This window comes from Heteronotia binoei, chromosome 5 (genome assembly GCF_032191835.1).
Source record: "Heteronotia binoei isolate CCM8104 ecotype False Entrance Well chromosome 5, APGP_CSIRO_Hbin_v1, whole genome shotgun sequence".
Classification (NCBI taxonomy): Eukaryota; Metazoa; Chordata; class Lepidosauria; order Squamata; family Gekkonidae; genus Heteronotia; species Heteronotia binoei.
Window position 1 is genome coordinate 51415451 of NC_083227.1, and position 22358 is coordinate 51437808.

Sequence of the window (22358 nt, forward strand, 5' to 3'; positions counted from 1 at the left end):
GAGATCTCCTGGAATTACAACTGATCATAGATCAAATCCCCTGAAGAAAACGCTTGCTTCAAAGGGTGGACTCTAGCATTGCAGTTCACTGAGCCCCACCCATGCCTGCCCTCCACAGGCTCTAGGGCATTTATTGCTTTCAAAACCATCACAGGGCTTGTAATTAGCCCTAATTCTGTGTTTAATTTCCAAAATGAGAGGGTCTGCAGTCGAAACGTTGCTGAAAGACACAGCCTGTGACCTAGAAGCCCTTCTCCCTAACCCCAGCAGTCAGTAACATCCGGACTCAGTGTGTAGTGAGAGAAAGGCAATCTGAATGTTCTCAGAGCCACACTTCTCTATTATTACTGGACATATTGCAGAACAAACACCATGATTCAGAACATGTACCAAAGATTGGCTCAAAGTAAGCCCTGGGAAAAAAAATAATTTGTTTTTATTTTGTTAGGCTCTGGACAGGTGAGAGCATTACAAACCTGCATTTTCACACACACTAAACACAGACTGATTTCTCACTATACTTGTTCCGGTCTCGGAGCCCTTTTTTCCACAACACTTCTGTCCAATTTCTCACAAGCCGCTGCAGGGCTGCGACTTGCCCCGCCTCTTTCCCATGGCAAGCCAAAACCGGTTTTCAGAGGATCTTGCTTGGGAAAGAGGCAGGGCAAGTCGCAGCCCTGTGGCAGCTTGTGCAAAATCAGAGAGAAGTGCCGGAGGGAAAAGGGCTCCAAGACCAGAACAAGCCTAGTGAGAAATTGGTCACTATAATATAGTGGGTTCAGCGCATGGAAGAGACAAGGGAGTAGTGATCATAGCTCCTTTATTAGATGCAGCAAGGTAAAGAGCTGCACTTGGAAATGAGAATTGGACCAACAGGGCCAACTATATTTATACATTCAAGTTCCCACGCTAGCATGTCATTGGATCATTCAAACCAGCAGGGGGCCCGTGATTGGAACGAGGATTTGGATCCTACTGCCCATTGTTCCTGAGTTTCCTAGCTCAGTCCTAAAGGCTCCAATGAGCCAGGCAGGAACCACATTCCAAAGTCATGACATTAGTTTATGTACACAACAGTCACACTTTCAATACTCTCTCCTTTCGGGCACTCCCGCCTCCAAAGATCAGGGATATAGAGTGTGCTGGATTGATGTGGGATGTTGAGGAGAGTTTGGCAATCTGGCTGGTGTACTGTCCGCCTTATCGTCCCTGATGGAGGCTGTGGCAGGCTGGGCACTGGAGCACTCGCGGCTTATTGTCCCGGGTGACTTCAATGTCCATGCTGAGGACACGGCCTCCACTCGGGCGACGGACCTGGTGTCTTCCATGGCAGCACTTGGACTCTCCTAATATGTAACAACATCCACGCATCAAGCCAAACTCACATTAGACCTGGTCTTTGTGGTGGGAGTTGTAGTGGATCAGATTTCTGCTGATGCAGTGCCATGGTTTGATCACTATGCCCCAAAGGCCTGTGTGAATATTCCACCTCTATCCATTTAGGTGGTGAGCAGGTTTTGGCTCACCCACGAAGCCAGATGGACCCTGTGTGCTTTCAAATGGCTTTGTGGGATCCCTGGCCCTCTGGTGACTCGTTGGATGAGCTGGCAGAGACCTGGAATAACCAGCTCTCAGCAGCCATTGACGAGATTGCTCCTCAATGTCCTCTTTGTCCCCGGTCACAATCCACGCCATGGTATACCCCGGAGCTGCGATTGATGAAACGGCAACTAAGACAACTAGAGAGACAGTGGCAATGTACTCGTGACAAAGCTATGAGAACATATTATGGCAGTCCGAGCCACAAAGAAAACTTACTTTGTGACCCAGATTGCATCTGCAACTTTGTGCCCAGCTGTCATGGGTGCTGGGGACCCTGTAGAGGAAGTTGAGCCTGCAGCAGAAACTGTGCCCCTGCCACCTGCACTAGTGCCCCTGCCTCCTGCTGGAGAAGATCCCAGCCCCCCTGCCTCGCCCTCTCGGGTGGCGCGTGTGCGTGACCGCCTCCGTCAGGACCTCAGGGATCGGAGGAGGGCGGCACGCTCACAAGCAAGACGCTCCCTGAGCCCTGAGTTTTGAGAGGATTCTGGCCCTTCTAAGAGCAAGGATGCTTGAGTTGCTACAGGATCCTGGCTGCCTCTCTGAGCCAGCAATTAGCCCAAATGGGCAACAGCCAGCAGAGGGCTATATAGCTGTAGGCTTTGGGAGGAGGCTTTGTGGAAGCAACTAGTCATCTCCCTGACATCCTAGCATCCACTCCGGCTTGACTTTGGTTCCTGACTCCCTGACTTTGGCTTTTGACTTCTGGACTCCCTGACCTCGGCTTCTGGACCTCGGACCTGCGATACTTGTACACTGATTTGGATTTGGCGCCTCAGACCCTCCTGCTTACTGGCTACAGACCTCGGACTGCCTCTGGACTTTGCCTGACCCGGCCCCAGCCGTGACAGATTGCTTCCACCCACACAAACACCCATTCCACAGGATGGATGCTGAAGCAAGTGGAACCGCAGGACTACTGGCTGCCCTCCAAGCCCAGGTACAGCAGCTGACACAGGCAGTAGTGCACTTGCAGCAACAGCCTGCAGCCAGTGCTCCAGCCAAGTGCCCAGTTCCCCCACCTGACAGATTTGGGGGTGCTGTGGAAGAATTTCCTGTGTTCCTGGCACAGTGTCAGCTGTACTTTGAACTAAGAGCACGGGACTTCCCCAATGACAAGACGAAGGTGTGTTTTATCATTAGTCTGTTAAAGGGGCAGGCGGCCAAGTGGGCCACACCCCTACTGGTTGGGTCCTCTCCCCTACTGACTGATTACCAGGGGTTTGAGGCCCACCTGTCTGCTGCCTTCTCCAACCCAGTCCAAGCAGCCACAGCCAACCGGAAAATCAGGGCCCTGAAACAAGGCCAGTCCTCGGTGGCTCAGTATGCCACCGAATTCAAGCTCCTGGCCCAAGACTTGGCGTGGAATGAGGCTGCTCAGATGGACCAGTTTACCGAGGGGTTGGCAGAGGAAGTCCTGGACGAACTGGCCAGGGTGGAGCGGCCCCCCACGCTCCAGGAACTTATCACCCTCTGCCTCCGCATCGATGGCCGCCTGGAAAGTCGCCGCCAAGCCAAGACCCGAGGGCGCCAGCTCCCTGCGCCATGCCACTTGGCTCCTCTCCCATCCCCAGCTAGTACCAGAGACGAGGGTGAGCCTATGCAGCTTGGAGCTGCTCGACCCCGCCTGACTCCAGAAGAAAAGGCCAGACGCCGCACGCAGAACCTGTGCCTCTACTGCGGCACGGCAGGCCACTATGCCTCTGGCTGCCCTGCTAAACATCGAATACCCAGACCTACATTGCCACCGCCGCCAAAAGGCCAGCCCCAGGCGTAAGTGGACCCTCCAGCCTGGGGCGACTAGCTGGGTCCTCCGAACAACAGGCTGATACCCCGGGCCCGTTCCTGCTACCAGTCAAACTCCATCTGCCCGATGGACGCTGGCTGTTCGTGTATGCCATGCTGGACTCGGGAGCGGCCCACTGTTTCGTAGATGCCGCCTTTGTAAAGCAGCACCAGATCCCAGTGCAGCCAAAAGAGATTCCGACGCTGGTGGAGGCTATTGACGGGCGCCTCCTCCGTTCTGGCCCCGTCACCCAGGAGACCTGTCCCATCACCTTCCACGTCCAGCAGCACCAAGAACAGCTGCAGTTTGATGTCGCCCGCATGCCTCGCTTCCCGCTGATTCTAGGCCTTTCCTGGCTGAAGCTGCACAACCCCATCGTGGACTGGGCTCAGCAAGAACTACGCTTCCGAGACCCATGCCCCCATCTGACTCCTCCCACCACTCTAGCAGCCGGCATCCCGAGTGGTGGTCCTCAGCTCCCTCAGAAGTATGCAGATTTCGCCGATGTCTTTGAAGAGACAGGAGCAGATCAGCTTCCTCCTCACCGACCCTATGACTGTGCCATTGATTTGGTACCTGGGGCACCACTCCCGGTGGGGCGTCTGTACCCAATGTCGGAGCCTGAGTTGGCAGCTTTGCGAGACTACCTGGACAAGAACCTGAAGCGCGGATTCATCCGACCCTCAACTTCTCCCCTGTCTGCTCCAGTCCTCTTCGTGAAGAAGAAAAGCGGGGAGCTCCGGCTGTGCAATGACTACCGGGCCCTGAACAAGGTCACCATCCGCGACCGGTACCCTCTACCACTGATCCCTGAACTCTTGGATCGTTTAAAGGGGGCCCAAATCTACACCAAGCTGGACCTCCGCGGAGCGTACAATTTGGTGCGCATACGGCCCGGAGACGAATGGAAGACCGCGTTTGGGACCCGATACGGGCAGTACGAGCACCTGGTGATGCCCTTCGGATTGACCAACGCCCCCGCTGTCTTCCAGAGGTTCATGAATGATGTATTCCGGGACCTGCTCGACCGCTTCGCGATCGTATATCTGGATGACATTCTAATTTACTCCCGCAATCCTGCCCAGCATGCCGAGCACGTCCGCCAGGTCCTACAGCGCCTACGAGCCCATGGCCTCTACGCCAAGCTGGAGAAGTGCGACTTTGACCTGCGCTCCGTCGAGTTCCTTGGTCACATTGTGTCACCACAGGGAATCCTCATGGACCCGAAAAAGGTAGAAACGGTCCTGACCTGGCAGGCCCCTCAGAATCGCAAAGACCTGCAGCGGTTCCTTGGTTTTGCCAACTACTATCGGCAATTCATCCCAGCCTATGCATCTCTGACAACACCCCTGACTCAACTACTCCGCCCCAAAGAACCTTTCCACTGGTCCCCAGAGGCCGATAACGCTTTCTCCACCCTGAAGACCCGCTTCGCCACCGGGCCACTCCTGAGATACCCCGACCCCCAGCTTCCCTTTACGGTGGAAGCTGATGCCTCCAACGTGGCCCTGGGAGCAGTGCTGTCCCAGCGCGAGGAGCCGTCCCAGCCACTCCAGCCCTGCGCCTATTACTCACGCCAGCTCACTGCGGCAGAGAGGAACTACACCATCTGGGAGAGGGAGTTGCTCGCGATCAAGGTGGCTTTTGAGGTTTGGAGACATTACCTTGAAGGGGCTCGCCACCCTGTCCAAGTGCTCACCGACCACCGGAACTTGGAGCATCTCCAGACCACCCGCCGTCTCAACCAGCGCCAGATCCGGTGGTCCCTATTCTTCTCCCGCTTTGACTTCAAGATCACCTACATCCCCCATACCCAGAACCGGAAAGCCGATGCGCTCTCGCGGAAACCGGAATACGCTCCTGCTTCGACTGAGACCGTGCCTGCTGCTCCCATCCTGCCACCCTCAGTGTTTGCAGCCACCTCCACATCACCAGCACTCGTGGAGGACATTCGTGCTAGCCAGGCCAATGATCCCTGGGTCCAGCAACACCTCCAGGCACTCCAAGATGGCTCAACAGGCGAGTTCACGACTCGAGGCGGCCTCTTGCTACACCACGAACGCCTCTATGTGCCGCCCGGGCCCTTGCGGGCAGAAGTACTACGCATGACCCACGACGCGTTACCCGCTGGGCACTTTGGACAACATAAGACCACCCACTTGCTGACACGGGAATTCTGGTGGCCACGAGTTCGCTCCGATGTTGCCCGTTATGTCAGCTCCTGTGACGTCTGCCGACGGGCCAAAGACATCCCAGCCAAACCCTCGGGGTTGTTACAGCCCTTGCCCACACCCTCAGGACCCTGGGATACCATCTCGATGGACTTCATCACGGAACTTCCACGATCCAAGGGTCAGACGTGCATCTTGGTAGTCGTCGACCTATTTACCAAGATGGCCCACTTCATTCCGTGCCCGAAACTTCCCACAGCTCAGGAGACAGCCCAGCTCTACCTGCAACACATCTTTCGTCTGCACGGACTCCCAGCCCACCTGATCTCAGACCGGGGCCCCCAGTTCTCCTCTCGGTTCTGGCAAGCCCTCCATTCCAGCCTGGGGACTCGAGTGCACCTGTCCTCCGCTTACCACCCACAGACAGATGGTCAGACAGAGCGCACCAATGCCACGCTAGAGCAATATCTCCGCTGTTACACCTGCTACCAGCAGGACGACTGGACCACTCTGTTGCCTCTAGCGGAATTTGCATACAACAACGCGGTCCATTCCTCCACCCAAATGACCCCGTTTGCTGCAACCTACGGGTACCACCCTCGGTTCTTCCCGGCGATCCTGCCACCCACGAATGTCCCCGCCGTTGAGGCCTACCTGCAAGAACTCCGCGCCAGCCAAGACTTGCTCCGAGAGCAGCTACAGCGGGCCAAGGAAGCCTATAAACTAGCTGCGGACCGGAAGAGGCAGGAAGGCCCCCCAATCCAGCCGGGGGATCAGGTGTGGCTCTCAACTCGCTACCTGCGCCGGCCTGGTCGGTCTCACAAGCTGGATGCGCGGTTCATTGGACCCTACCCTGTCTTAGAACAAATAAACCCCGTCGCCTTCAGGCTCCAGTTGCCACCCCACCTCCGCATTCACCCCGTGTTCCATCGCTCCCTCCTTGTTCCAGCTGCACGCCCTGACCCAGCTCGGCCTCCTTCTCCACCGCCACCGCCACCAGTGTTGGTGGATGATGAAGAAGAATACGAGGTGCGCCAGATCCTGGACTCCCGGTACCATCGTGGAGGCCTCCAGTACCTTGTGGACTGGGAGGGATACGGCCCAGAAGACCGGTCTTGGGAGCCCGTGGACAATCTTCATGCCCCAGACTTGGTGCAACGGTTCCACAACGACCACCCCGACCTCCCAGGCCCCTCGACGGAGGGGGGCCCTGGGGGGGGGATAGTGTCATGGGTGCTGGGGACCCTGTAGAGGAAGTTGAGCCTGCAGCAGAAACTGTGCCCCTGCCACCTGCACTAGTGCCCCTGCCTCCTGCTGGAGAAGATCCCAGCCCCCCTGCCTCGCCCTCTCGGGTGGCGCGTGTGCGTGACCGCCTCCGTCAGGACCTCAGGGATCGGAGGAGGGCGGCACGCTCACAAGCAAGACGCTCCCTGAGCCCTGAGTTTTGAGAGGATTCTGGCCCTTCTAAGAGCAAGGATGCTTGAGTTGCAACAGGATCCTGGCTGCCTCTCTGAGCCAGCAATTAGCCCAAATGGGCAACAGCCAGCAGAGGGCTATATAGCTGTAGGCTTTGGGAGGAGGCTTTGTGGAAGCAACTAGTCATCTCCCTGACATCCTAGCATCCACTCCGGCTTGACTTTGGTTCCTGACTCCCTGACTTTGGCTTTTGACTTCTGGACTCCCTGACCTCGGCTTCTGGACCTCGGACCTGCGATACTTGTACACTGATTTGGATTTGGCGCCTCAGACCCTCCTGCTTACTGGCTACAGACCTCGGACTGCCTCTGGACTTTGCCTGACCCGGCCCCAGCCGTGACACCAGCACAATTATTTAGTATAATTTGGTCACTGACAACCTTACCACAAGGTAAACCAAATGTTAGAGAATTAGAAATCGGCTGCGAGGCTTTTGCGAGTTTTTTTGCAGATAAGGTCTCATCGCTCTGACACGACCTCCCTGCCACAATTGATACAGTGAAAGAACTTGAGGCACTGAGCACGTCTTCTGGTCTATTTCTGGATTCCTTCATCCCACTCAGCCTGGAGGAGGTTGACAGGATCCTTTTGGCTGTACGCCCTACAACCTGTGGGTTAGATCCGTGCCCATTCTGGCATATAAAAGCTAGCCAGGCGGTCTTACGGGAACCACTACGGGTCATTGTCAACAGATCCCTCACAGAAGGAATCTTTCCCACGCCCCTTAAAGAGGCTGTGGTCTGCCCCCTCTTGAAAAAAACGATCTGCAGGCCAGCCGTATTGGCAAATTATCAGCCGGTGTCAAACCTGCCCTTTTTGGGCAAGGTCATAGAGCGGGCGGTGGCAACTCAGCTACAGGGATTTCTTTCTTTCTTTCTTTCTTTCTTTCTTTCTTTCTTTCTTTCTTTCTTTCTTTCTTTCTTTCTTAAAAAAAGTTTTATTGATTTAAACTACATAAAAGAAGCATTGCAGAGGATACATAAAAAGAGGAAAAAAGAGGGAAAAGGGGCGTTTACAGAGTGGGAAAAACAGAAACAGAAACCAGTATGAATATATCAGTTATCATTCCTCCTCCCAATATAATACTCAAATCTTCCTACCTACAAGTATAAAAATCTCCTTAAATGTTACCTTCCTTTCTTCTTTTACCAGGATAAAAAAAGAATAATTCTTTTAATAAACTAGTAAAGCAATATATAGCTAAACAGTTCTTCTTAAACACAAATTGAATATAGCCAGTTAGTAAAAAAAAAAATTTCTTACAAGACTGTCTCAACATCAAATTTTTCTAATTTAATTTACGCCTATAGCAAGCACAAATTAAGTTGTTGATTTAGCAAAATCCTTATTGAAAGAAGCACATGAAAATCCTTTCTTTGTTCATAGCAAATTACAGGAGATACATCAAATACAACTGAGTACTTTGTCTGTCTCCGTCTAAACCATTTCTCCTGCTAACGTATTAAAAGCAAGTCTGCCAAGTTACCAAGTCTATCAAATTCTGCAGCAGTTATGCTATCTGCCTTTTCACCCTTAATCCTATTTTCACATCATTAGAAGCAGTCTCACTAAATAGGCAAACTGTCGGTACATCTACTATATAGAGAGTTATGTTAATTAGACTCTTTAACATCACTTCTTCAAGATCTCTCTTATTCTTTTAAAGGTTAACATCTGTTCTTTATTAATAGTTACATGTTTACTTATTCACCAGGAGAAGAAAAAAAAAGAGAAACCCCCCCCCCCCAAGATTCCAGAGTCATTCTTCCCAAAGATTAAAGACTTTTAAGTTCCTTTAGTTTCTGCATCCAAATTGTATCTGAGGCAGCCCATTTGTCCACAGTTTATCTTTTGGTGTCACTTTACACTTCTTGGTCAGAGTTCCTTGTTCAGCCATTCACCAAAGCAGAAGCAAAAAATCCTTATTTTGAATAGCCTTCCAAATCCAGATTTGTTGATTGAAGTGCAGTTTTTCTCTTCTCAACATGGCCTGCCTCCTCACCCACAGTAGAAAGAATTCACTGCCATTTTCCTGTCTCCACTTGATTTTGTTACAGCTTAACTTCTGGTGTAGTTTTGAAAGTGCGTCAGAAAAGACCATCTTATTTTTCCTTTGTTTGTTTCGCATAGTTACAGTTTCCCCTTCTGCTTTCACTGCCACTGATCCACTCTCCTTAATGCTGGACCCCTGTAGATTTACCATTTCATTAACCGTTGGATCTTCTTCGCTCAAATCATTAGCTGTGAGCATAAAATAATCTCTAAGAAGCTGCGTAAATGAGATAAAATCTTCCTTCAAAGATCTGAGATTTACACAAATATCTTTTCCATGTGCCATTTCATTAAAGGGTGCCATATTAAGACTCAGATTGTGCATTCAAAACTCAGTCTCTCAGATCAGATTGTATTTTTGCTTCTCTCCTGTTAGTCCCCGTTCTACAACAGCTTCAACTGAAGTTTTAAGAGGCATTCTTTCAGTTACAGTCAGGTAATAGAGACAGAGCTCTTTTCTATATATCTCCTTTGTGTTCAGATTGTATTGCAAATTCTTGGTAATCTCTGTAATATATATCCAATTAAAGTCTGGGTCGATTTTAATAATTATATTCAATCCAGTTTAAATAGTTAAGACTGCTCATGATGTTTTAAGGCCTTTTGAAGTAATCCTTGAGCTAATTTTTTGTTGATATGCAGAGTGACCCATCGGGGGGGGGGTAAAGTTAGAAAAAACACCAATTGTTAAGTAGAGTCGTTGCTTTAGAAGTGGAGAAATGTTGCTTTAAAGATGTACTGGAGAAAGTGAAAGCATAAAAGTGATCGGGAGAGCCAGTTTGGTGTAGTGGTTAAGTGTGCAGACTCTTATCTGGGAGAACCGGGTTTGATTCCCCACTCCTCCACTTGCACCTGCTGGCATGGCCTTGGGTCAGTCATAGCTCTGGCAGAGGTTGTCCTTGAAAGAATAGCTGCTGTGAGAGCCCTCTCCAGCTCCACCCACCTCTGTTGTGAGGGAGGAAGGTAAAGGAGATTGTGAGCCGCTCTAAGACTCTTCGGAGTGGAGGGCGGGATATAAATCCAATATCTTCTTCTTCTTTTTCTGCTGATATAGTAGCTTTCATAGCCGTGGAACTTCAGGACAGACAATGAGCACAGAGGGCAGTTGCTGCTGACCCCCCCCCCCCCCCGTGAAGTTCCCATGCTGAAGAGAAAGCCCTCCAGGCCTTCCCTATGGGGGCATCACTTCTGTGACACCCCTCTGATGACCAGATTCAGAGTTGCCACAGGGAGAAAATCTGCAAGCAACTCTGAAGCCAAGATGACAGATCCTGGAAGTCCCCAGCTACAGGGATTTCTGGGGGACACTTCTGCACTGGATCCATTCCAATCTGGCTTTTGGCCGGGTCATGGGACAGAGACGGTTCTGGTTGCCCTCATGGATGACCTCATGTGACATCTGGATCAGGGCGGCTCAGCGGTGCTGTTGTCATTAGGTCTATCAGCTGCATTTGATACGGTTGACCATCAGCTACTATCTAGCCACCTCGCCGATGCGGGGATCCACCGGTCAGCCTTACAATGGATGGCCTCTTTTCTCCAAGGTTGGGGACAAAGGGTGATCACAGGGGAAGAATCATCCCAAAGGCACCCGCTTATATGTGGTGTGCCACAGGGTGCGGTTTAACATCTATATGAGCCCCCTTGCCTAGATTGTCAGGAGGTATTGGCTGGGATGTCACCAATATGCAGATGACACCAATGATGGGTGGCCAGTCCGACTGTACCCCGGATAATCTAGACCTGGCTCTTCAAGTTGTAGCCACTTGGCCCAGGCAGTCGGTTGAAGCTGAAGCTAATGAAGACGGAGGTTCTCTATCTAGGTTGGGGTGGCCCAGGAACGGAGATCCCTGTACCAACTCTTGTTGGGGTGCTGTTGATACCGGCACCTAATGTCAAGAGTTTGGGAGTGCTTCTTGAGTCCTCTTTGACAATGGAGGCCCAAGTTGCAGCCACTGCCAAATCCGCCTTTTTCCTTCTCTGGCGGGCTCGGCAGTTGGCCCCTTTCCTGGAACACGGTGACCTAGCAATGGTGATCCATGCCACGGTCACCTCGAGAATAGATCATTGCAATGCCCTCTACACGGGGCTACCCTTGACCCTGACTCAGAAGCTGCAGCTAGTGCAGAACGCAGCAGCATGGCTGTTAATGAGGCTCCCTCGATGGGAGCACATTCTGCAGGGCCTGCAAAACCGAGTTATTCTGACAGGCTTCTGGCACTTAAACTGTGAAGGACTGACACCTACATTACTGAGATGTTGGAACTACTACCAGGTTTAGCTGTTAGTAAAGGACAATCCCGCCTAGGTAGTTATTTAATAGCACCGTAAAATGGTTTTAAAATGTTTTAAAAATGTTTTAATAGTGTTGTTTATTGTTTGATTGTTTAATTTGTATTTATTGTCTGAAATTTGGACTGTTAGCTGCCCTGAGTCCGCTTGCGGAGAGGGCGGGGTATAAATTAAAGGTAATAAATAATAAATAAATAAGTTCACTTTACAAGTGGATTTTACTATGTGAAATGGCAAACAGTCACTGAAGTGGATTGAAACTGCATTGTGTAGCATGTGTGAAAGCGCCATATGTCATTTGTGGGTATTCTAATGATTTTAAAGTGTGAAGCAGACCTTCCTATTCCTAGGGAGATATGAATAGTGGCTCCAGAGCAGGGTAGGGTCGCCAGCTAAGCGAGAGAGGTCTGGTGGGGGCAGGACATGGTTTTACTATAAAGTTCCAGGGGAATTCTAGAGTGCAGTGCTGATGTGATGACATCACCGCCAGGTTCATACCAGAAGTGAGGTTATTATAAAGCTTATCCTCTCCATTCCTCACTGGTTTACCAAGTTGCAGCAGGTAAGCAGGGCTGCAGGGTGGGAGGTCTCCCGTTATAGTGAGAGATTCAGCTAGCTTAGAGTAGGGGTAGGCAGCCCTCAGTGTGTTCTGAACAGAGGCATGTCAGGCTATTTTGTTCACTATATGGGGGCAGTTCTCTGCCCACTGCCCAGTGTTCTGCTCAAGGGACAGAGTGCTGGCGGTGCCACTGGGACACAGTTTGTTCCCAGTGTCCCTAATCAAATACAGTCTGTTTTGTTGCTTACACAGTAATATCTTTGCAGGTAAACATTGCAGGTTTGTTGGCACTCAGGCCAAAAATGGCTGTATGTTTGGTTTGACTGCAACCCCAAGAATTAACATCCTGTCCTTTAACAGAGGCTTAATAAATAAAAAAGTAAATTGTGGTTTTTCATGGAATGGGAGTAAATAACATCACCTAGGAAAGAACAATCTCATTAAGCTCCTTTTAAAGGGACACAGCTCTCCCCCACCCGCCCCAGCCTGTTGACAACCCTATTGCCTGTCCCTGGCCTAGGATATGAAGTTTCCCAGTTTCTATTTTGGTTGTGACCTGGGACAGAGAGCTAGCCCACTGCTTGCTTCCCAAGTAGTGGAACAGGGCTATAAATTTTAGATCAGTTAATACGGGTCAGTCAGTGACTCATTGCCATGTTTTATCCACCCGTCATACTCAGTAGTAGGCCAGTAAAGAGAGCAGGGGTCATTTTGTAGAAAAATAGGTGGTAGAGCTCATTAGCATAACTCATTAGCATATGCCTTCAGTCTACCCCCAGCCAAAAGCAACCTGATGCAAGAAAGGAGAGCCCCAGGCGAGTGAAGCCTGCTTGCACTGGCTAGAGATCCAACTAGCCCAAGCAGGCCTCACTCACCTGGAGCTCTCCTTGGCCACCCCCCCCCCAGTCAAAAGGCCAGCAAGCCACCCGCCACCCCAAATCCCATAAGAAGTGGAGAAAGGGTGGCACAGGCTTCTCCAAGGGTTAATGAGGGCTGCTGGGGGTGGCGCAAAGCCCCTGGTGGCTGGCTGGATGCCCACTCTCCTAATCCAGGGATTTTTATGCAGCTGCACCTACTATTCAATGAACAAGATAGGTGGGGAGGAAGAGGGGGAACCCACAGAAAGATTCAGGAGCTGTGCTCTTGTGAGCTCCTGCTGAATCTGAGGCCTGGAAGAGAGTGACAAGACAGATTTTTCTCACAAACCACATTTCACACTGTTATCGCAATGCAGATGTCAGTCACTCACTGGATGAGAGTGCTGGTTCCCTCCCTTCCTGTTGTAGTTTCAGTGTCTCATCAGATGTGCGAGAACACCAGCCAACTTTGGGTGGCGCCTTGTCAAAAACAAAATAAGAAGCACAACTGACTGTTTTGTCTCCTATGAGATTAAAACAGGTTTTTTTTTTAAAAAAAAATATATGTATTACATGTCATCTCTCCAATACATAGACACAAGCGTCCTTGAGCTTTATATAGTTTTGTTGCTATGGAGAATACTGAAATGATTCATCTAAGGGAGTGGGAGAGTTTATGCAAAAGGACTTCCTGTGGAAGGACCTCTACACTTGGGTCTTTAGTCTAGCAGTGTGGATTTCAGCAGCCCAGTACTGATGTCAAACACAGATGGGTATTGCTCATGTATGCAGACTTATGCTCAGGATTGTGCCATACATGACTTTATGGAAGTTACGGTGGAGTTAGCCAGAGAGAAACCTGCCATGTCAGTGTTAGGTTTTTTCAACCCCACTCTGCACATTTATCAATATGACCCCTTCAGGGCTGCTGAGACTATTTGTGAGCCCCAGAACAAATAGCTCCTCTTGAGGAACAGAACCCTGAGAATATTTATGGGGTTTTTGATTAACTGAATTTGTCTTGACCCTTGACCCTAGGCACCCTAGGCAAGGCTAACATCTGGTGACCCCCCCCCCGCACTGTCACTGAGTCATAGAATCATAGAGTTGGAAGGGACCTCCAGGGTCATCTAGTCTAACACCCTGCGCAATGCAGAAAATTCACAAACACCTCCCCCTAAATTCAGAGGATCCGCATTGCTGTCAGATGGCCATCCAGCCTCTGTTTAAAAACCTCCAAAGAAGGAGATCCCACTACCTCCCAATTTGGTGCCCCCAGAAGGCCGGCAGCCTAGGCAATTGCCTCGTTTGCCTAGTGGCAGGCTGGCCCTGCCCTTGACTCAGTAATGCGGTGAGATCACATGAGAGATTTGGTCTGACCTAGGCATGCCTCCCTTCCAGATTAATGTGTGTGATCAAATACGCACATCTGCCCCTTGAGTCCTGCCCATACTTACCTCATCTTAGGTTGGGCTGGAACTGAAAGCTCCTGGTAGCAAATCTCTAAAAAGCATGCAGGGCACATTTCCTGGCTGTCTGAATCGAAGGAGTGTGCAATGCACCCACCCAACATGTGCAGGAGCAGTCTGAATGCTCCTCTTGCATGTGTGGCCCATGCCTCTCCCAGCAGCAGGGTGGGGGCTGTGTGATTGCTGAGGCATGCATCCAAAAGCACTGGCTTTTTCAAAGCCAGGATACTGCCGCACCAATTTCCCAGTGTGATCCCACTCATGGTGAAAAGTGCCTGTTAAATCACAGCTGGTTTATGGTGACCTTATAGGGTTTCCAAGGCAAGAGACAATCAGAGGTGGTTTTCCATTGCCTGCCTTGGTGCAGCAACCCTGGACTTCCATGATGACTTCTCATTCAAGTGCTAACTAGGGCAGACCCTGGGTCGTCCAGGTCAGGGGCCTTGTAGCAGTGGCTCCTCCTGTTCTTTCTTCCAGGCATTCCTTAGTTCAACTGTATATTCATTTCAGTTTTCAACACTTCCCCCCAAAAAGCAGCCAAAGATATCACACACCTGTGTCCATGCAATCCCACCAATTCTTACAGGAGGAGATTGATTGCATGTGAAATTTTATAAATTTACCATTACTATTTTACGCACAGAGTGACTGAAATGTGGAATTCGCTGCCAGAGGATGTAGTGATGGCCACAAGAATAAAACAGCTTCAAAAGGGGATTGGATAGATTCATGGAGGATAAGTCTATCAATGGCTACTAGCCATGGTGACTGAGGGGAACCTCCACATTCGGAGGCATTAAAGCTCTGAATCCCAGAGCCAGGAGACAAGATCAGAGGAAGACCTCAGCCTCTATGCCTTGTTGTTGGCCCCCCGGAGGAACTGGTTGGCCACTGTATGAGACAGGATGCTGGACTAGCTGGACCACTGGTCTGATCTAGCTTGATTTTTCTTATGTTCATGCTTTTGATGAGATTATGGCATGGTGTATCTACAGATCAATCCAGATGTCTTTGCAGATGAAGCTAGAGTTATTAAACTGGTACAAGGTATCAGTGTGTCATTTAAAGAAAGGGGAAAAGACCTGTTTTAGGCTACAAAAGGGGGGTGGAAGGCAGTGGGAACCCCTTCATTTGTTGCCCTGACTCTGTATGTATGTATGTCTGCATGCACGTGTGCACACACATCTCTTTAACAGGATTTTTATCTCATCCTTCCTCCAAGCTCACACATGTTTACCTTCCTCCCTATTTTAATCTCACAACAACCCTGCAAGATAAATTAGATTGTATGTGGGTGAGTGGCCCAAGGTCCCCCCAGAAGGTCTGTGGCATAGTGGAACCATCTCTATGGCTCCAATATAGCCACTGTACCACAATCCCTACCCCCATTTTTTTCCAGTCCATGTTCCTATGTAGTCAGTGTAGTGTTTTCTCTAGAACAGACATGGTCCAAACACTATAGTGATTGTCATATATATTAGTTCCATGATGTTTGGGATCAAGTGAATGAAGAATGCAAATGTTGCCATATCACTTACCATAATCCCAGAAAGTGTAGTGAGTGATCAGTTTCTGCAACCAGCAAACTAGCATCCGTGGCTACTAGTGGTCCCAGCCACAGTGGGATGTGCTCAGTTACAGGGGTGTGCGGCAAGGAAAAAGGTCACCATAACTTCACATCTGGGGTTCATGGGGGGATTTTACAGCTATTGCTTAAGTTTGTGTAGGACTTCCTGGTTCAGGATTCAGATGTGTGTTGTTTGTTCAGGCTTTGGAGGTTCAGGATCACTATTTCCAATGAGGAATCTGTTGGAGGTTCTGAGGTAGCTGTTTATAATGGCACAAAATTTGCACAGAGCAGAGTCCTCCATCCAATCTAACGATCCACCCACCCACCCCAAGTTTCAAGCAAATTGGATGAAGGGTTCCAGTTTTAGAGAACCCATAAGTAGGTGCTTCTCAACACAGGTGCACTTTTCTCTTCCTATGGGAAGAAAAATGAAAATGGCAGGCAGTGGCGGCCTAGCATGAAAGTGCTGGCCAGCCAGCAGCATTTGTTTAAAAACACACACATCTCAAACCTCCTATCTGCATTCAGTGAATGAGAAAAACAACATTATCTTTCTGCTGAAAATTCTGCACTTGCTGTCCTTCCATGTTGTAGTATGTTCATTGGTTGTTTCCTTTCACAGTCAGGAAGGCTGTGTTTGCAGAAAATCTCCCCTCCCCCTCCCTAAAGACAAACACTGTCTTGGAGACTTGTTTCAGGGGTGGGGTGGCTCTTTTTCAGCCAATGAGACCAAATAATGCCATAGTTTCAAATAGTTTCCAGGCATCCAGGAGGGATTTTGACTCTCTTAATTCCCTCTTTTAACTTTCTTCCAACTACTTTCATTTTAAGAAATGTTCTTGCTTTTGAAATCAAGTCATTGTTTTGGATTTGAGGTCATGAGTGTTGAACTTAGTATCATTGTGGCCACTGTTCCCAGTCAATGCAACAATGTTTGCATCTCACACCAGGTCCCAAGTCCTGCTTAGAACCAAGTCCACCGTTGCTACACCTCTACATGGGCTCTGTGACCAACTGCTCCAGTTCACAGTCATTTATGATGTCTAGAAAGCCTGTTTCTATAGCATCACCCATGCACATATTTGTCCAGTCAATGTGAGGGCAGTTGAGAGATTCAGAGAGTGACTTACAGAGACCTGTGGCAAAAAAGTGCTTAGTATTGAATTTTAAAACCTTCATTCACTTCCTGTTAGATTGGGGAAATCACTCAGTTTTCTAAATAGTTGTGCAAATCTGAGAAAGCTTATAAGAGTTAGAGAGTCTTTGTTCTGAAACAACTCATCACCCAAGATTACATTTCCCTTTATTCACCATTGTTATTTCCTGTTCCATCTTGAGATCTAAGATTACAACATTTCCCTTTATTCACCATTGTTATTTCCTGTTCCATCTTGAGATCTGCTTCCTGGTTTTTGTTAAGGGGATCATAGTACACCTCTACTTTTCAGTAACCTTTATGGCCTGGTATCTCCACCCATAGTGATTCTGTGGGGGCAGTTTTCTCCCCTAATGTTTTCTCCCTGACTCTATCTGCTGTCTAACATATGAGGAAATACTGCATCACACCCCTCCTAGTCCTGCCTATAGAGCCCATATTCATGGATAACAATGTACAATTGATTCTCCCCATTCCACCAAGTGTCTGAAATGCTCACTATATCCAGGCTGTCATTTAGCACCAACCACTCTAGCCCTCCAATCTTGGTTCAGAAGCTTCCGGCATCGGCACTCAGGCATTTGTACCTCATTTTGCCTTCTAAGAGCTTGTGCCTCTCTTGGCCCTCTGGTTTCCTCACATGGCCCTCCTTTACTGCCCAATTCTCATTCTCAAATTCTAGGCCTCTTCCATCAATATTTTCCAAACAATTTACCTCTTCATCTCTTTAGGATCAGTTATTCCAGACCAGAGGTTCTCTAGATCTTAACAGCGTTCTCAGATTGCACAACCATTCAGAAAACTGGGTGATTTCCCCAATCCATCAGAAAGTGAAGGTTTTCAAATTCAATACTAAGCACCTTTTTTTAGGCCACAGGTCTCTGTAAATCAATTTCTGAAACTCTCTGGCATATGTTGATTAACACCAATTAACAGTCTGTCCCCAAGTATATAATTTGAAGAAGTAATTATACATAATCATTGCCAATTACAGACTACCAATAAGGTATTATGCATATGTACTTCTCTCCAAAATACAAAGCATTCCTTTGGCTATCTGAAAAATGACAGTGAAATCATATAAGAGATTTAGACTGCAGTCCCCAGATCACTTATGCTTGAGTAATTTCTTGAGAACGAGAATGTCAAAAATCTTATTACTTTCATTAATTATTAAAGTATCAAATGCATATTGCACTGAGACCAACAGAGCTAAGTAACTCTGCACTGTAAATTCAACACTTTGCATATTTTTGAATAGAAAACTTTTCATAAATAAATTTTAATAATTGCTTTCAAGGGGACTTAGTCATAAACTTTAGCTGCATTGGTGCCTCCAATATTTAATTTTGTGAGTTTAACATCTTGACATAAATTTAAGAACTGCTCAACCTTACCATGGGATGAAAGATTCCCTTTTACAAGTGTAATAAGCCACACCTAAACAACTTGAGTGTTTTGTGACAGCCTGAAGAGAAATGAATGTACGGTGGCATGCACTAATCGTGAGTAGGGGGTGGTTCACATCAATGTTCTCTCCAAGCTGGGGATTCTTGTGGGCAAAAATTCTACGGTGTGAGCTACTAGCATTACAGTTGTGATCAAGCCTACATTTGACCATCATGTAAACCTAGCCTAGAGGAAGCATCTGTGCGTTTAGACTGAAAAGCTGTGAGCAGACCAGTGAAAATCTGTGCATATTTGCTCACGTGCTCACTAGGGTTGTCAAGTCCAATTAAAGAAAAATCTGGGGACTTTGGGGGAGGAGCCAGGAGACTTTGGGGGCGGAGCCAGGAGACATTGGGGGTGGAGCCAGGAACAAGGGTGTGACAAGCATAATTGAACTCCAAGGGAGTTCTGGCCATCACATTTAAAGGGACAGCACACCTTTTTAAAATGCCTTTCTTCCATAGGAAATAATTAAGGATAGGGGCACCATATTTTGGGGCTCATAGAATTGGACCCTCTGGTCCAATTGTTTAGAAACTTGGGGGGTATTTTGGGGAGAGGCACTAGATGCTATACTAAAAATTTGGTGCCTCTACATCAAAAAATAACCCCCCCCAGAGCCCCCAATACCCACGGATCGATTCCCTATTATTCCCTATGGGAATCGTTCTCCATAGGGAATAATAGAGTGCCCAGTAGACATTTCCCTCCCCCCCACACTTTCTAAAGGGGGGGAGGGCCTCCAAACCAGGGAATCCCTGCCCCCTCCCTCTCTCTCTCACACACAAATACTTACTAGATCTTCTTCCTGCAGAACTCTACTTGCTGTGAAAACGAAAGCAAAACAAAGGGAGGGGCCGTTCTCCATGGAAACTATTACTGACCCTTTCCAATGAAGCCCTTCCTGTTTCCTGCGCAGCCTTAAAGGCACACATTTTACAAACAGATCAGGAGCTCTACAACTACATGATGCCTACACGCACGTTCTCCCCCCCCCCCCCGCTTCCGGATTTTTGAAGAGCGGGGGAGGAGGCTGCAAATTCGGGGGTCCCCCGCCAGGGTGGGGGCGTTGGGAAACCTAGTGCTCACACTAAGGGAACCTTGGTCCACATCTACTCTGACAGAATCCTTTACTATGTGGAACACATATAAAAACAACATCCAGTCAAAAATACATTGTAACTTACCTATCTCTGGATTGCTTGTATTTCTGGCCTTATGCAATAACTTCTGATCTCACTTCCTCTCTTGTTTTTACCCATCATGATCCTGGGCCTAGTGAGGCCTGTATGCCTCAGAGAAGCACACAGGAGTTACTGGGGAAAGCCTACATTTCCCAGGATCCCCTCTAATTGGGTGGCGAGATTTTGGAGGGAAACTAGTCCAGAGAGGGGTGAGACCTGGGAGAAGAGAATAAAAAGGGCCAAGCACAGACAGGGTGTGTTCTCTCTGGAAAAGGCTGCAGGGGAGAAGGCAGCAGGAGGGATCCCTTACTCAAGAGGATGAGTGTTGATATTAGAGTAGGGACTGTACAGCTAAACATGTCAGGGCTTTTGTTTACTGTTTCATATTCACTTTAGGATTAAATCTTTATCACCCACTTATTGTTTTAGAGCTAGGGTTGCCAAGTCCAATTCAAGAAATATCTGGGGACTTTGGGGGTGGAGCCAGGAGACTTTGGGGGTGGAGCCAGGAGACATTAGGGGTGGAGCCAAGATCAAGGCTGTGACAAGCAAAATTGAACTCCAAAGGGAGTTCTGGCCATGACATTTAAAGGGACTGCACACCTATTCAATTCCTTCCTTCCATAGGAAAACTTGGGGGGTATTTTGGGGAGAGGCACTAGATGCTATACTGAAAATATGGTGCCTCTACCTCAAAAAACAGCCTCCCACCCCCCCCCCCCACATCTCCAGGAATTCCCCTCGCCCAGCTGGCAACCCCCTCCCCCCAAGAGGGAATATTCTCCTCTGAGCCCTCCCCCCCCCAACTGTAGAAATCTTTGTCGTGTCCTGCAGGCCAGCCAGTGAGCAACAAGCAAAGAAAGGAGCGCCATCCAACCCCATGAAGAGTTCTGGAGAACTAGAACATATGTGTGTAATAAAACGTACTATCTAATACAAAGTACTACCTGGTAATAGTAATATCTGCTTGGATTTTCTTAAGAAAAGAAATATTCAAGGGGGCTGAGATCCACCTCCAAGAGTACGAAGGCGAATACAGCACTCCATTTTCCCCCTTCCCCAAAAGCCTGCACGACCCCGTTCTTCAGTCAGAGCTCATCTGAAGCCCCCACCTTGCAACATAAGCCCCTAGGGCCTAGACAGAAACCGGCGGCTCCTGAGCTGGTGTCGTGCGCACGACACCCACTCCCCTCTTGCCTGGGCGCCGCAGCGTCCTCCTGAGGGTCGGCATTGGGCGCGCCCTCCTCCCCGATGTTGGGCAAGGTGAAGAAAAGCAGCTGCTTCCTTGCCAGTGCGGCCCAAGCCCCCGGCTCAATGGGCAAAGGCGGCACAGCCAAGCGTGGGGAGCTGGTGGCCGGGGTGCCATAGGGCTTGGCCCCGGGGCCCGTCCAAGTGGCACCGGGGATAGACAAGCCCCCTGCGGGCGCCAAGGTAGCGCTGCGACCGGGCAAAGGAGGGCACGGAGAGGGAGGCAGGAGCAGCAGTGACTTGGGCAGCGGGTGAGAAAGTGGCGCCGGTGATAGACGATCCAGGGATCAGGGATCCAGGACCAAAACTTTCATTTCCTACAACAGTCTAACAAAGCTACCCCACTGAAACCTTAAACTTCTACCTCTGCCTCTCTGATTGCAGCAATCAAACTTATTAGTGGAAATTTATTAGAATTCTTATTGCCTCTTTTTACAATTATTCCTAGTATCAACTTCTAAGCCCTATGGCGCAATTCCCCGCCCCCGCCAAAAGTGGGAAGAAAGTGGAATTCACTATGACGGTGTTCTTCTCGGGGACAGAACCCTCTGCAAACGTTAATGCCATGGGAACGTGCTGGGAGAGGACTGGAGCGGAGACTTGTTTGCTTATTGGGGCCTCAGCTAAGTTCTCATTACACATTCGTACTGTCCGAGAGTCCTCGCTGCCCTTCCCCCTGAAAGAGCAGGCTAATGTGCAGCTCTTCCCCCCGCCCTCTCCTACGTCTTTTCCCAGTCTAGAAGTGAGACCGGGCAGGGGAGGATTTCCAAACTTTGACTTGAGCAGCCCAGCGCCGGCGGGGCTCCCGCCCGAAGATCTCCCATGTGTAATGGCAGCCCTCTCCGGCGGCCGGAGCCAAGGCAACTGTTTCCAAAGCCCGAGGCTGACGCGGGAGGCGGCGGCACCTCCTCCAATCCAGCCGCAGCCCCCTAACTAGCTGCGAAGCAGGCGGGAGGCACCTCCCCCGGCGGCAGCGGCGGTCACTGGCACGGAGTCTCCTCGGCGGGGAGGGTGGCGGTGGCACTGCTGCCGCCTGCTCCTTTGAACAGCTGTTGGGGGCTCTCGGGGGCCAGCAACGTGGCGCAGACCTTCCGCTTCTCTTTGAAGCGGCCTGATCGGGAGACCTTGAGGTTCCTGCGGCTGGCGGTGCCCACACAGGGCTGCTGGTTCTCCAGCGAGTCCGAGGCGCTAGGCGAGGCGAAGGGCGGCTCCGACGGGTCGGGAGGCGGCCGGGAAGCTCCGGGCGCGGCCGAGGGCGCTTCTTTGGGCTTTCTGCGGGAAGTCAGTGATTTCCACCAGGGGCCTGAGGAGCTGCCTTTGCCGCTGGAGGGGGCGGCGGCTGTGCTCTCGGCCATCTTTTGCACGCCTTTCTCAGGGTCGGGGCAGCAGCCTTGCGGGCGCCAAGGCAGCACTGCGGCTGGGCAAAGGAGGGCACGGAGAGGGAGGCAGGAGCAGCAGCGACTTGGGTGGCAGGGTGCTGCCGGCGGGCG

General features: G+C 49.8%; 1 protein-coding gene across 1 annotated transcript; it reads right to left on the reverse strand.

Moving 5' to 3' along the window:
• Window positions 1–21848: 21848 nt before the first annotated feature.
• Window positions 21849–22223, reverse strand: LOC132572003 (proline-rich protein 15-like). Its single transcript, XM_060238797.1, has one exon. The coding sequence runs from the start codon at window positions 22221–22223 to the stop codon at window positions 21849–21851; it is 375 nt and encodes a 124-aa protein (XP_060094780.1).
• Window positions 22224–22358: the final 135 nt, after the last annotated feature.